The sequence below is a fragment of the Trifolium pratense genome, linkage group LG1, assembly GCF_020283565.1.
Source record: "Trifolium pratense cultivar HEN17-A07 linkage group LG1, ARS_RC_1.1, whole genome shotgun sequence".
Classification (NCBI taxonomy): Eukaryota; Viridiplantae; Streptophyta; class Magnoliopsida; order Fabales; family Fabaceae; genus Trifolium; species Trifolium pratense.
In genome coordinates this window covers 31,150,665-31,166,177 of record NC_060059.1, presented here as the reverse complement: position 1 = coordinate 31,166,177, position 15,513 = coordinate 31,150,665, and the positions used below count along the sequence as shown (strand labels likewise).

The 15,513-nt window shown below is 36.8% G+C and overlaps 1 protein-coding gene across 1 annotated transcript; it reads left to right on the top strand.

The window, feature by feature from the left end:
• Positions 1 to 585: 585 nt before the first annotated feature.
• LOC123892282 lies at positions 586 to 2,064 on the top strand. Its single transcript, XM_045942085.1, has one exon. The coding sequence runs from the start codon at positions 586 to 588 to the stop codon at positions 2,062 to 2,064; it is 1,479 nt and encodes a 492-aa protein (XP_045798041.1).
• The last annotated feature ends 13,449 nt before the right edge of the window (positions 2,065 to 15,513 follow it).

Here is a 15,513-nt window from a genome sequence, read left to right as displayed (position 1 = left end):
TTGTGTTTATCTTCTTTCCCTTAAACTTTTATTTTCTGCAACTGTTTTTACACAGCACAGATCATTCTTAGAACGATCTCACTGAGCACAAAAATAATTTTATCACTAACTATTTATTTTGTGACTTGAGTTTAAATTTTAAAAGGGTCACAATTCAAACCCCCCCTTTCTTGTGAAAAACTTTGCTATTTCAATTGGCATCAGAGCTCTGCCTCTAAAGGTTGAGCATCTAACAAGTGCTTAGAGGAAAAGATTCAGGAAGGAAGTATGTCAAAACCTGCAAAGTTTATTTCAGAAGGTGGATCATCAACTAGGCCACCACTATTTGAAGGAAATGACTACTACTACTGGAAAGATAAAATGGAGCTATTCCTAAGATCACAAGATAACTACATGTGGTCAGTGATTGAAAATGGAGAATACACACCATTGGCAAAAGATTCTACCACTCCAAAGCCTCAAGCTGAATGGACAACCACTGAAGCAGACAGGGTACTTTTAAATACTAAAGCTCAATTATTTATTAAAAGTGCTTTGTGCAGGGAAGAATATGACAGGATCATGCAATGCAAAAATGCTAAAGAAATGTGGGATACTCTCAAAACTCATCATGAAGGAACCAGTCGTGTCAAAGAAACAAGAATTGATATTGGTGTAAGAAAGTTTGAGTTATTTGAGATGAAGGAAGATGAATCCATTGATCAGATGTATGGAAGATTCACTATCATCATAAATGAACTCAACTCTCTTGGAAAAACATACACCACACATGAAAGAGTAAGAAAGATACTAAGATGTCTACCTAAAGAATGGAGGCATATAGTAACAGCCATCACAGAGTCAAAAACTCTCTCTGAAGTTAAAATGGAGGACTTAATTGGTTCTCTTAAAGCTCATGAAGCAATACTTCAAGAGGATAAATCTCCAAAGAAAAAGATGATTGCTCTGGACTCTCAAACAAAAGAGTGTCTTCAGCAGAAAGAAATTCTTTTCAGCAAAGACTTGCTTGATGAAGATAATGAAGAAGAATTTGCTCTACTCTCAAGGAGAATTCAAAGACTCATGATGAGAAGAAATCAAATGAGAAGAACATTTCCAAATAAAAGAAGTAGTGCAAAATCAGAAGTTGACATGAGCAAAATTCAATGCTATGAATGCAATCAATTTGGACACTACAAAAGTGATTGTCCAAAACTCAAAAAACCTTTTGCAAAGAAATCAATGATGGCAACCTGGGATGAATTAGATGAACTCCCAGAAGAAGAAGAGGAACAAGAAGCAAATGTATGCCTTATGACAAGATCAGAAACACACGAGGTAAATGCTGAAACTTGTTCTTCTTGTCAAAAAACTGAACATCTGTTTGATAACTTATTTTATGATAGCTTAACTCTAAATAAAAAATATGATCAGCTTCAGGAAGAAGTAACCAAAATTTCCAAAGAGAAGGATGAATATAAAACTGAAAATGAGACATTAAAAGAAATAATCAAAAACATGGAAATTGCTCATAATAGAAAATTAGAAGAACTTAGAGAAAATCAGAAGGAACAAATCAACCCTAACATACAAATAGAAAATAGAAAACTAAAGGAAAATATTTCAAAGCTTGAAAATGACATAAACAAATTTGTAAAGTCTACTAAAACCTTTGAAAATATTCTAGGATCCCAAAAATGCAGTTCTAGCAAAACAGGCCTAGGTTTTGAAAATTACAACAATCAAAAATTATACAAGAAACTTTTTGTTCCAAATAAACCCATATACAAATGCTCTTACTGTCATAAGGAAGGACATCTTGAACCTTTTTGTTATAGAAAATCTAGACAACAAAATTATCATAGGAAATACTTTTCAGAACGATCTCAGAACATTCTTAAAAAACAGACTAGAAACTCTTCTTATCAACATAAGAAGAGTCATTATAACACTAACCATCAAGGACCCAGAAAGATATGGGTACCTAAAAGCATGCTAAAAACAAATGCAGGAATGTCTTCTCACAGTCAAGAAGAAGCCATGGTACTTGGACAGTGGCTGCTCCAGACATATGACTGGAGATAGACAAAGCTTTCTTTCCTTTGAAAAGAAAGAAGGAGGATCAGTTACTTTTGGTAATAATGAGACAGCTACTATCAAAGGTAAAGGTACAATTGGTAAGATAAACTCTGCTAAAATTGAAAATGTCCATTATGTAGAAGGTCTTAAACATAACTTAATAAGCATTAGTCAATTATGTGACAATGGTTTTAAGGTTATATTTAAACCTGATACATGTGAAATCAAACACTCATCTTCTGACAAAATTCTTTTCAATGGATCAAGAAAGAAGAATGTTTATATCATATACTTAGATGAACTCCCTGATGAATCATGTTTTGTGTCTCTTGAAAAAGACAAATGGATCTGTGATAAGTGCCCAATTTTAGTTATAATGTTTGATAAATATGAGCACTTACCAATACTTTTATGAAGAAATCTTGATTAAAACCCCTTTTGGTGTAAATATAAACATTAAATCTAAAAGGAATTGATCCCAAGGCATTTTTGTTAGGAATGGCTAGAAAAGCAGGTTTTGAAGCCTTCGCTCAGCGAAGCCATAGCGAGCTACAGCGAACTAAACCAGTGGACAAAGGGTCCATGGCGAGCTTCAGCGAGATTCAGCGAACAGGACAGCAAACTCAACGTTCGCTCAGCGAAAGATAGCGAGAGATGGCGAGCACAACCCGGGAGGAAGGGTCTGTTAGCGAGAGATAGCGAGCATCGGCGAACAAAGTGATGAGTCAAGCCTTTTGCTACGTGTCAAGAAACCCCTTGCTTAAGTAACTAGTTCGCTCAGCGAACGTCATTTCGCTTAGCGAACTCCTCTGTCCTGAAAGTCTATAAATAGAGCTCAGAAGCCATTTTCATAGAGATAGAGTTTTGTAATAGTTAACAAAGATACGAATAATATTAGTTTTAAGAGTTCTTGAAGGTGGATTCATCATTATACTTGAGAAATCAAGAGATGTTCTTCATCCCTTTTTCTTGTAAGTTTACTTTTATCATGTCTAGCTAAATTCCTTTGTTGTTGGGATTAGATGTAGTTATTTTGTGAACATGTAGTCAATTTAATCTTAATATATATGTTTTCTTTATCAATCATTATAAGTGTTATCTTGTTTTAATTGTCTATTTCTAAAAAGATTTGAACAACATAGACATATATTGTTTGAATCAAGAGTAAAAGATAATCACTTATTAAACTTCAATATTTAGACATAGATGTTGAGTTTAGTAATCACGTCAAATATCAGATCTTAATGCTATTATGTCGATTAATGATTCGAGGCATCGAACGTTGGTAGATATAATAGATTTCACGGCGTAATCCGGATACGGATACGTTCGATGTATGATATGTGATAATAATGATTGGTAAATGAAATATATATAGTGAGGTTGATTGATACATGCTAACGAGATAATGAATCTAGTTCCGACAACCTTTTATTATCCGAAAGTTTATCACGCACTTTTATCGCAATTTTATGTTACGAAACCAAATCAAAAGAAACCCGCACTTAGAATCATGGAATTTGTGTATGTGCAATTGATATCACACTAGTCCCTGTGGATACGATATAACGAAAATACTTGCTTTTGTACTTTCATCAAATGGCGCCGTTGCCGGGGACTGGCGTTTGATATTAGTTGTTTAATCGCAATTTCTATCGTTTTAAGCAATTTTGTACTTTTTAATTTCAGTTACTATTCGTTATCTTTTGTGCACGCTAACTTGTCTGGTTAGGTTGTTGTCCTGTTTATGCGAGGAAAGATTTCTGCAGAGAATTTACTGTTTGATCCAGAAATCGAAAGAACAGCTCGAAGGAATAACAGTCAAAGAAAGAAAAGGAAACAATTAGCCAAACAAAAGAGGCTGCAAGAAGAAAATTCTGCTTCTATTTCTTCAACATCCTCAATAGCCGAAGAGATGGCTGAAGATCCGCCACGTAACGAAGGTGCCGGTATGAGGCCATGTCACAACAGTCCACGAAGGCTTGCTCATCTTGCAAGACCTCCCAGAGGTGCAAGACAGACGGAGATGAAAACCGGTCTCTTGCAACTGTTATATGCTAACCCTTTTACAGGTTTATCACATGAAGATCCATACAATCATTTGGTGAAGTTCTATGAAATAGCCGGTTCGCTTGGTGCTCCTGAAGCGGAGGAGGAAGCGGTGTTCATGAGAATGTTTCCACATTCATTGATAGGAAAGGCCAAAGATTGGTACCTTGATTTACCAGCTCAAGTCATGACAAATTGGAATACTTTGGAAGAGAAGTTTCTTGATCGGTTCTTTCCACATCATAAATTCATGGAGTCAAAGACATCAATTGCGGTGTTTTCTCAAGGCTCCAATGAGACTCTATGTGAAGCATGGGATCGATACAAAGCAATGCTGCGTAAATGCCCTAATCATGGATTTGATGAACTAACCCAAATTCATATTTTTAGAAATGGTCTTTTGCAGGATTCAAAGCTCCTTTTAGATGCAACAGCAGGTGGTTCTCTCTTATCATTGAGTGCTGCAGATGCTACGACTATCATTGAGAAAATGTCACTTAGTGATCGACAAAGTGAACGCAGCAAAACTCAAAGGAAGCCTGGGATTCTTGAACTTGATCCATCAGATGCTGTATTGGCTCAAAATAAGCTTCTTACCAACACGGTGGAGGAGTTATCCAAACAAATGTCAAAGTTGATGACTTTTCAAGAAGGATCGGGGAAAGCAAAGCAAGTAGCATCATGTGAATTATGCACCGGAAATCATCCAACTGGTCATTGTCCTCCATCTCATGAAGAGGTGAACTTCATGGCAAATCAACAAAGACAAAGTCAGTATCCGAATAATGCTGGCTATCAAAGGGGAAACAACTCAAACTATGGTCAAGGTTGGAAACAAGATGGTGGCTCAGCAAATAGGCAAAGACAATATGAAAGCTACAGTCAACCACCGGTACAACAAACTCAAAATGCAAGTTTGGAAGAAGCTTTGAGATCATTCATAGAGATGCAGACCAAACAGAATCAGCAACAAAATGTGATGAATCAACAACAAAATCAGTTTGTGCAAGAAACTCAAGTCTACCAAAGAGGCAATGATGCGGTGTTAAGAAATCTTGAGACTCAGATTGGTCAAATAGCAAAAGAAATGGCCAATAACAAAAATCAAGGAGGATCATTTGCAGCCAACACCGAACCGAATCCAAAAGAACAATGCAAGTCAATTACAACAAGAAGCGGTAAGGAAGTTGGCAAGGGAATAGGTGATAATTTGAGGAAGGAAGAGGAGGTTATGAGACGAGCAGATGAAGAGGAGGAAGGAGAAAGTGAGAATGAAGCAGAAAAGAATAAAAAGGAAGATTTAGTTGAAAAAAATGAAAAAACAGAAAAAAATGAAAGAAATGCAGAGAAGGGAGAGAAGGAGGTTGAAGTAAGAAAAGAAAAGAATAGTTTACCTCAACATCTGCCATATCCACATGCTCCATCAAAGAAGGATAAAGAAAGGCAGTATGCAAGGTTTATGGATATCTTTAAAAGATTGCAAATCAACATTCCATTTTCCGAAGCCTTGGAGCAGATGCCAACATATGCAAAATTCATGAAAGAAATCCTTACCAAGAAGAGAAGGTACAATGATGATGAAGTTATTCAACTTGATGCAAGCTGTAGTGCCATTATTCAACGAACTCTTCCGACTAAAGAAAAAGATCCGGGGAGAGTCACGTTGCCGGTTACCATTGGTAATGTGAATGTTGGAAAAGCCCTTATTGATTTAGGGTCAAGCATCAATCTTATTCCTTTATCGGTGATTAAACGGGTTGGTGGTCTTGACATCACACGTACAAGAATGACATTGCAACTTGCTGATAAATCCATCACTCGTCCGTCGGGAATGGCTGAAGATGTTCTTGTAAAAGTTGATAAGTTTATGTTCCCTATAGACTTTGTGGTGATGGACATTGAAGAGGATGATGATGTTCCGTTAATTCTTGGAAGACCATTCATGAAAACAGCTCGTATGATGATTGATATTGATGACGGGGTGATGAAAGTTCGAGTTCAAGATGAGGAGGTCAGTTTTAATTTGTGGGAAGCTATGAAGCATCCACATGAGAAAGATATGTGCTTCAAACTTGATGCAACTGAAGAAGCCATATTAGATGTGAGGAAACAAGCACATCAACCTTCATCACTCGAACAAGCCCTAACTGAAAGTTTTGAAGCACTTGATCCTGAGAAAGAAGAAGAAGTTGAGAGTTTTCTGAAGCAGCTGGATGCTTTGAAGGAAGTAACTCCTTTAGAAGCAAAGATTGAGGAGCTTAAGAATGAAGAAAGACCGGGTGAAGTGAAGCTTGAGTTGAAAACATTACCATCTCATCTCAAGTATGCATTCCTTGAAGAAGAAGAAAAGAAGCCGGTGATCATTAGCAACTCATTGTCAGCTGATGAAGAAAAAAGCTTGATTCAAATTCTGAAAGAAAACAAAGAAGCAATCGGGTGGTCTTTATCCGATCTCAAAGGTATTAGTCCATCTTATTGTATGCATAATATTATGATGGAAGATGATTACAAACCTGTTGCTCAGCCTCAACGTCGATTGAATCCAACAATGAAGGAGGTTGTAAGAAAAGAAGTGGTAAAGTTACTTGAAGCTGGTATGATCTATCCGATTTCCGACAGTACTTGGGTTAGTCCAGTCCAGGTGGTTCCAAAGAAAGGAGGGATGACAGTGATTGCGAATGACAAAAATGAATTAATTCCATCAAGAACCGTCACCGGGTGGCGGATGTGTATAGATTACCGGAGACTCAACAAAGCAACCAGAAAAGATCATTTTCCATTACCATTTATGGATCAAATGCTTGAGAGATTATCCGGTCAGAAGTTCTATTGCTTTCTAGATGGATATTCGGGGTACAACCAGATTTCAGTCAACCCCGAAGATCATGAAAAAACAGCTTTCACATGTCCTTTCGGTGTTTTTGCTTATAGAAGAATGCCTTTCGGATTGTGCAATGCACCGGCAACATTTCAACGGTGTATGCAAGCAATTTTTTCTGACTTGATAGAGAAATGCATCGAAGTGTTCATGGATGATTTCTCCGTGTTCGGTCCGTCATTCCAACATTGCTTGAAGAATTTGGACACCGTACTGAAGCGGTGTGTTGAAACGAATCTGGTTCTTAATTGGGAGAAGTGTCATTTCATGGTGACCGAAGGCATTGTTCTTGGTCACAAGATCTCTTCCAGAGGTATTGAGGTGGATAGAGCAAAGGTGGAGGTCATTGAAAAGCTTCCTCCTCCGGTAAATGTCAAAGGAATCAGAAGTTTTCTAGGTCATGCCGGTTTCTACCGAAGATTCATCAAGGATTTCTCAAAAATTGCCAAACCTTTAAGCAATTTGCTTAATAAAGGTACGTCTTTTACATTTGATGATGAATGTTTAATTGCTTTTACTGAATTGAAAAAAAGATTGGTGACTGCACCCATAATCATAGCACCCGATTGGAAACTCGAATTTGAATTGATGTGTGATGCTAGTGATTATGCAGTTGGTGCAGTCCTTGGACAAAGAAAGAACAAAATTTTTCATGCTATACACTATGCAAGCAAAGTATTAAATGATGCACAAGTTAACTATGCAACAACCGAGAAAGAATTGCTTGCTATAGTGTATGCATTTGAGAAATTTCGTTCTTATTTGATTGGTTCAAAAATTGTTGTTTATACTGACCATGCAGCTATCAAGTATCTGATTACAAAAGCTGATTCTAAGCCGAGACTCATTCGGTGGATGCTTTTATTACAAGAGTTTGATCTTGAGATAAAAGATAAAAAGGGAACAGAAAACTTGGTAGCTGATCACTTATCAAGACTTGTAAACAATGAGGTGACCAAACATGAACGTGAGGTTCTTGAAGAATTCCCCGATGAAAAACTGCTTATGGTGCAAGAAAGGCCATGGTTTGCTGATATGGCTAATTTTAAAGCATCCGGATTAATACCGGATGATTTCAATTGGCACCAAAAGAAAAAGTTCCTCCGTGAAGCAAATCAATATGTTTGGGATGATCCTTATCTGTTTAAAATTGGAGCTGACAACCTGTTGAGGAGATGTGTTACCAAAGAGGAAGCCACAAGCATCATGTGGCATTGTCATAACTCACCATATGGAGGTCACTATAATGGAGAAAGAACAGCAGCAAAAATTTTGCAGTCAGGATTCTTTTGGCCGAGTTTATTCAAAGACACTTATGAACATGCTCGGAGATGTGATAACTGTCAAAGAATTGGTGGAATTTCAAGGCGCAATGAAATGCCACTTCAAAACATGCATGTTGTTGAAGTATTTGATTGCTGGGGTATTGATTTTGTTGGCCCTTTTCCATCATCATTTTCAAATGAATACATTCTTGTGGCAGTAGATTATGTGTCTAAATGGGTGGAAGCAATTGCGTCACCAAAAGCCGATGGCAAAACGGTGATAAAATTTCTAAAAAGAAACATTTTCACTCGTTTTGGAACTCCTCGTGTGCTTATTAGTGATGGAGGGTCACATTTTTGCAATTCTCAACTAGCCAAAGCACTTGAGCATTATGGAGTCAAGCACAAAGTAGCATCGCCATACCATCCTCAGACCAACGGACAAGCAGAAGTTTCGAATCGTGAAATAAAGAAAATTCTGGAAAAAACTGTGTCCGCATCAAGAAAAGATTGGTCATTAAAGTTAGACGAGGCATTATGGGCATATCGAACTGCTTTCAAAGCACCAATAGGCCTTACACCTTTTCAGATGGTATATGGTAAGGCATGTCATCTTCCGGTCGAGCTTGAACATAAAGCCTATTGGGCTTTGAAATTTTTGAATTTTGATGAAAGCCAAGCCGGAGAGCAAAGAAAAGTTCAGCTTCAACAGTTGGATGAATTGAGATGCCAAGCTTATGAATCTTCGAAGCTGTACAAAGAAAAGGTCAAAAGCTATCATGATAAACGGCTTGTCAACAAAGAATTCAGGCCAGGTCAAATGGTTTTACTTTTCAATTCAAGGTTGAAACTATTTCCGGGGAAGTTGAAATCAAAATGGTCCGGTCCGTTCAAAATACATGAGGTGAAGCCTTATGGTGCAGTCGTGTTAGAAGATCCAGCAACAAATGCAACCTGGACTGTGAATGGTCAAAGGTTGAAACTCTATTTTGGTGGTGAATTTGATCGTGTCACTACCAAAATCCCACTTTCCGATCCTTGAAGCTCCAAAAAGAACGTCAAGCTAATGACGTTAAACAAGCGCTTGTTGGGAGGCAACCCAATTTTGTAAGTAATTTAATGTTTTAGCATGCATAAAATAATTTTGATGGTAGGAACATGTTTGGTGTAAGCTGTGCCAAAGGATTCAGCAAAATTTTTTTTCTGGTATGGTTCGCTCAGCGAACATTATATTCGCTCAGCGAACTCTGCGAATCCTGAACTTCAATTTTAAACGGACAGCTGGCCCAAAATGTTTCCACCTCACCACCCACTACCACAAACACGGTTTTCAAAACATTCCAAACCCTAAAACAACATTCTCCTCCATCTTATCCTCTCATTTCACTCCAAACCTCTCCTTTCCAACTTCTTCTTTCACAAAAATTTCTTTCTTCTCTCAAACAAGCACCCACTCATTCATTCATCACTTAGTGCATCCCATCTCCACATCACTACTCAGGTATGCAATCCTTTTCAACTCTTACTTTCATAAGTTTACAATTCAAATTGAAAAGTGATTATTTATGGTAGTTTTGCACAAGTTTCTTAGGAATAGGTTTGAATACCTTTTCAAATGTTAAGATTTGCATGAGTTTGGTTCCTTTTATAAAGTTTATGATGATTGAAATGATTAGAATGCTTAAAAATCCAGATCTAGTTGATTTACCATGTTTTCTGCAAAAACTGTGTTCGCAAACCTTCGCTTTGCCTTCGCTTAGCGAGCGCCTGCGACCCTGAGAAAAATTTCATGTTTGAATTCGCTGCGCCCTCGCTAAGCCAAGGTTTGCGAACCTGAAAATTTTTTTTTTTTTTTTTAGGCCAGCCTTCGCTGCGCCTTCGCTAAGCGAACACCTGCAGATCCTGCAACAGTTTTCAATTTTTCTTTGATTGTGCCCTGTTATTATGTTATCTAATTAGATTTTATTTCAGGAAATGGCACCAAAGAAACCTTCAGCTGGTAAGAAACAGAAAACCATCGCAAGTTCTTCCCACCAAACCGAAGATTTGGACATGAATCGTTTCAAAGGGCAAGAACAGTTTGATCGGTTTAGGGCACTGGAAAAGAGAAAAATTTTAAGTGAAAGATTCTTTGACATCTTTGAGCATGGAGATTATGAGCGGTTTGCAAGAATTGTGCAACTCCGGGGTTGGGAAAGGATTGTCCACCCACCAACCACCTACAACCCCGTCATAGTAAGAGAGTTTTATGCTAATGCTCTCCCAGAAGCTGATGAACCTTTCTCCTACACCACCATGGTTCGTGGTCGCACCATCCGATTCGACCGCGATGCTATCAATGCATACCTTGGCAACCCTTTCACATTGCCGCACAATGAAACACTGTGTGCGTACCAAAAACAACGGAATCGGGGAACTTGGGATGTTCCATTAATGAGGAGTAAGCTGCTTCGACCAAACACCGATTTTGTCTTCAGTGCGACTCAAACACCTTTGAGGGCAATGAGAGAGGACATGAAAACTTTCACTGTGCTGCTGTTTAATCTGGTCTTGTACAACATCCAACCTAATTCCCACCCTTCAGATGCTACCATGAACATCCTAGGCCTCATCCATTACATTAATGAGGATTTGGAAATAGATGTGGCAGGAATAATTTCTAGGTGGATGAAAGAAGTTGTTCTAAGTGGTCACTCGGATAGGGCGCTTAAGTCTAGCAAGGTTAAAAGCAAAAGTCCTTTAGTTTTCCCATGTCTCATTATGGGATTGTGCTCGGCCAACAGATTACATCTTCCTCAGATTGGGAATGAGGAAATTCCCACTATCAATGATGATTATGTTGACCGCTACTGCAAGCCGAAGAGGAGAAGGGCACGACAACCACCGCCACCACCACCTCAGCCACCTCAGCCACCTACTCAACCAGCCACCTCCGGATTCTCTGATCAAAATTTTTACAATTTCTTTACTCATCTATATGATCAAAATGATGCAGGGTATAGAGCAATGAGTGCAATGCAGCAGTCCTTCTACAATCAGCACACAGGGCAGTCGGTGATGACACCGCAAGATTTTCAAACCTATGTTGCATGGCCTGAGGACAGGCCTACTTTCATTGGGGGAGGGATGGCACCAAATGCTGATGCTGGTGAAGAAGCTGGTATGGATGATGATGATGAAGAAGATGATGGTGGTGAGGGTGATGCAAGCATGGAGGAGGAGGATGAAGAAGAAGCAGATTCAGATGATGACTGAAAGCTCACCAAAATGAGTGAAAATTTACAAGCTTTCAGTCATTTATTTCTTTTACTAGTTGGTTTATTTAGTTGTTTTTGTTGTGAACAAATTTAAATTGTGTTTTATGTGGTTTTGTTAAGTTTTTGTATTCTGAACATGTGGTGTGGTACCTGACAATGTTTGAGACAATGTCTTTTGGAAGTTTTTAAGTTTAATGTTTAAATATTTGGTGATAAGTTTTTTAGTAGTGTGAATATTGTAAATAGTTTTTTTTGCAAACAAGCTCACATGATTAGGAAAAATCTGAAGTTAGGTTTGTGGTAAATCAATGATCAAGCATGTTGAAAATGTTTTGTGAAACTTCATGTCAAAACTTCTTGATTAGTCCTTGAAATAAGCTTAGGAACCTAACATGGTTTTGAATTGTGTTGATTGTTCTAAGATAATTTTCAATGTTTTTGTTGAACATGATTGAAGCTTGTGTTATCAACCTAGCCGGGTGAGAATGTGTGAACTTTCCATTGTTTACATAAATTTTTGAGAGCCAGCAATGTTGTGTGCTCATTTGATTTTAACTTAATCTTGCTGTCACTAATGTGTTTGATATTGTGGATATGATCAAGGCCCTGTTTCTTTTTGAGTGATAACTACTTGGCCAAACTTAACCTACCTTGTGAGATAGTGATCTTTTGTGTCCCCTGTTGAGCCTTAAAATTTTGAAAATTGTTTGTTTCATAAACCCTGAAACCAAAAGAATGGAAAAACAACTACTCTACCCTTGTCTTAGGATAGGAGAGCAATTGTATTTCAATTAGGGTCATGTTAAAGATTCAAGTTGGGGAGAAGTAGGTTACAAATGTCATAAAAATAATTTGGAAAAGTAGTGGATTGGGTGATTGAAAAGAGAAAAATGTTGAAAATAAAAGATTGACACAAAAAGAAAGAAAAAGAAAAATTTGTGAAAAAGAAAGTGTCATTGTAAAGAAAGAAAAGAATCACAAATGAAATAGGGGAGAAAAGAAAAGAAAGGGAGTAAATGAATGTGAAAGATGAATTTTCTGTAAGTTTTGTATTGCTCTCTTATTCTTGAGGCCTTTTGAAATCCAAAGAAAAACAATGATTTTTTGTAGCCCAGCCCCGTTACAAGCTTAATAAAGTCCTTAGTGATCCACAATTGACGACATGTTTTGTGACATTGCTCTGATAAATGTTTGAATTGAATTGTTGCATGCACTTTGTTTGGATTGAGTGAAACACTTACCTTTGAGTGATATTTTGGTGAGACATTTTTGATAACACTTGAGTCTTGATTGTTTGATAAAAATGTGGAGAATTTTGCTTAGACATAGCAATCAATTCATGATCATGCTTTGTTCTTTTGAATGTTTTAAGGAATAGTTTTGAGTAGGCATTGTTTTACTCATGCTTAGGAAAAGAAATTTCAAAAACTTTGATTGATTACAAACCTTTCCTGAGATTTAAAATTTTGAGCTTGTTGAAATATTACCTTTTGTTTGAGGACAAACAAAGTCCTAAGTTGGGGAGATTTGATAAGTGCCCAATTTTAGTTATAATGTTTGATAAATATGAGCACTTACCAATACTTTTATGAAGAAATCTTGATTAAAACCCCTTTTGGTGTAAATATAAACATTAAATCTAAAAGGAATTGATCCCAAGGCATTTTTGTTAGGAATGGCTAGAAAAGCAGGTTTTGAAGCCTTCGCTCAGCGAAGCCATAGCGAGCTACAGCGAACTAAACCAGTGGACAAAGGGTCCATGGCGAGCTTCAGCGAGATTCAGCGAACAGGACAGCAAACTCAACGTTCGCTCAGCGAAAGATAGCGAGAGATGGCGAGCACAACCCGGGAGGAAGGGTCTGTTAGCGAGAGATAGCGAGCATCGGCGAACAAAGTGATGAGTCAAGCCTTTTGCTACGTGTCAAGAAACCCCTTGCTTAAGTAACTAGTTCGCTCAGCGAACGTCATTTCGCTTAGCGAACTCCTCTGTCCTGAAAGTCTATAAATAGAGCTCAGAAGCCATTTTCATAGAGATAGAGTTTTGTAATAGTTAACAAAGATACGAATAATATTAGTTTTAAGAGTTCTTGAAGGTGGATTCATCATTATACTTGAGAAATCAAGAGATGTTCTTCATCCCTTTTTCTTGTAAGTTTACTTTTATCATGTCTAGCTAAATTCCTTTGTTGTTGGGATTAGATGTAGTTATTTTGTGAACATGTAGTCAATTTAATCTTAATATATATGTTTTCTTTATCAATCATTATAAGTGTTATCTTGTTTTAATTGTCTATTTCTAAAAAGATTTGAACAACATAGACATATATTGTTTGAATCAAGAGTAAAAGATAATCACTTATTAAACTTCAATATTTAGACATAGATGTTGAGTTTAGTAATCACGTCAAATATCAGATCTTAATGCTATTATGTCGATTAATGATTCGAGGCATCGAACGTTGGTAGATATAATAGATTTCACGGCGTAATCCGGATACGGATACGTTCGATGTATGATATGTGATAATAATGATTGGTAAATGAAATATATATAGTGAGGTTGATTGATACATGCTAACGAGATAATGAATCTAGTTCCGACAACCTTTTATTATCCGAAAGTTTATCACGCACTTTTATCGCAATTTTATGTTACGAAACCAAATCAAAAGAAACCCGCACTTAGAATCATGGAATTTGTGTATGTGCAATTGATATCACACTAGTCCCTGTGGATACGATATAACGAAAATACTTGCTTTTGTACTTTCATCAATCTGGCACAAAAGGGCAGGACATATAAGTATGAAAACCATTTCAAAACTTTCTAAACTTGATCTAGTAAGAGGATTACCAAAGATAAGTTTTGAAAATGATAAGTTATGTGAATCATGTGCAAGAGGAAAACAAGTAAAAAGTAGTTTTAAACTAAAGGAATTTATTTCAACCAAAAGACCTCTTGAACTACTTCACATAGACTTATTTGGACCAGTCAGAACTACAAGTCTTGGAGGTAAGAATTATGGTTTTGTTATTGTAGATGATTATTCCAGATTTACTTGGGTGTTATTTTTAAAACAAAAAGATGACTCTTTTGAAGCTTTCAAAAACTTTTGCTTAAAAGTTCAAAATGAAAAAGAAACAAAAATTATCTCCATTAGGAGTGATCATGGAGGTGAATTTGAAAACTCTCTGTTTGAAACCTTTTTTAATGAAAATGGTATTTCTCATAATTTTTCTTGTCCTAGAACTCCACAACAAAATGGAGTTGTAGAAAGAAAAAATAGAACTCTACAAGAAATGGCAAGAACTATGATAAATGAATCAAATGTGGAAAAATATTTTTGGGCTGAAGCCATAAACACTGCTTGCTATATCTTGAACAGAGTAACTATTAGAAAAGTTTTAAAGAAAACACCTTATGAAATCTGGAAGGATAAAAAACCTAACATATCATATTTTCATATTTTTGGCTGCTACTGCTACATTCTTAATATTAGAGATAATCTGGGTAAGTTTGACTCAAAATCAGACAAAGGAATATTCTTAGGATATTCTTTAACTTCAAAAGCATATAGAATTTATAACCTAAGAACTCAAGCTATGGAAGAAAGCATGCATGTAAAGTTTGATGAGTTTGAGGAACAAACAACCATAATTGCTGATGAGGAAGAGGAAATTACAAATCAGAAAAGGAAAACTAATGAAATAGAAGAATCCTCACAAGCTCCTCCAAGGACATGGAAAATGGTCAATTATCATCCACAAGAACAAATCATTGGAAGTACAGCAGATGGTGTAAGAACAAGAAGAGCTACTCAGAATAAAGAAAACAATCTAGCTATGATTTCTCAAATAGAACCAAAATCCATAGATGAAGCAATCATAGATGAATCATGGACTGAAGCCATGAAGGAAGAGCTTCTGCAATTTGAAAGAAATGAAGTGTGGAAGCTAGTACCTAAACCTCAAGAAAATTCAATCATTGGTACTAAATGGGTCTTTA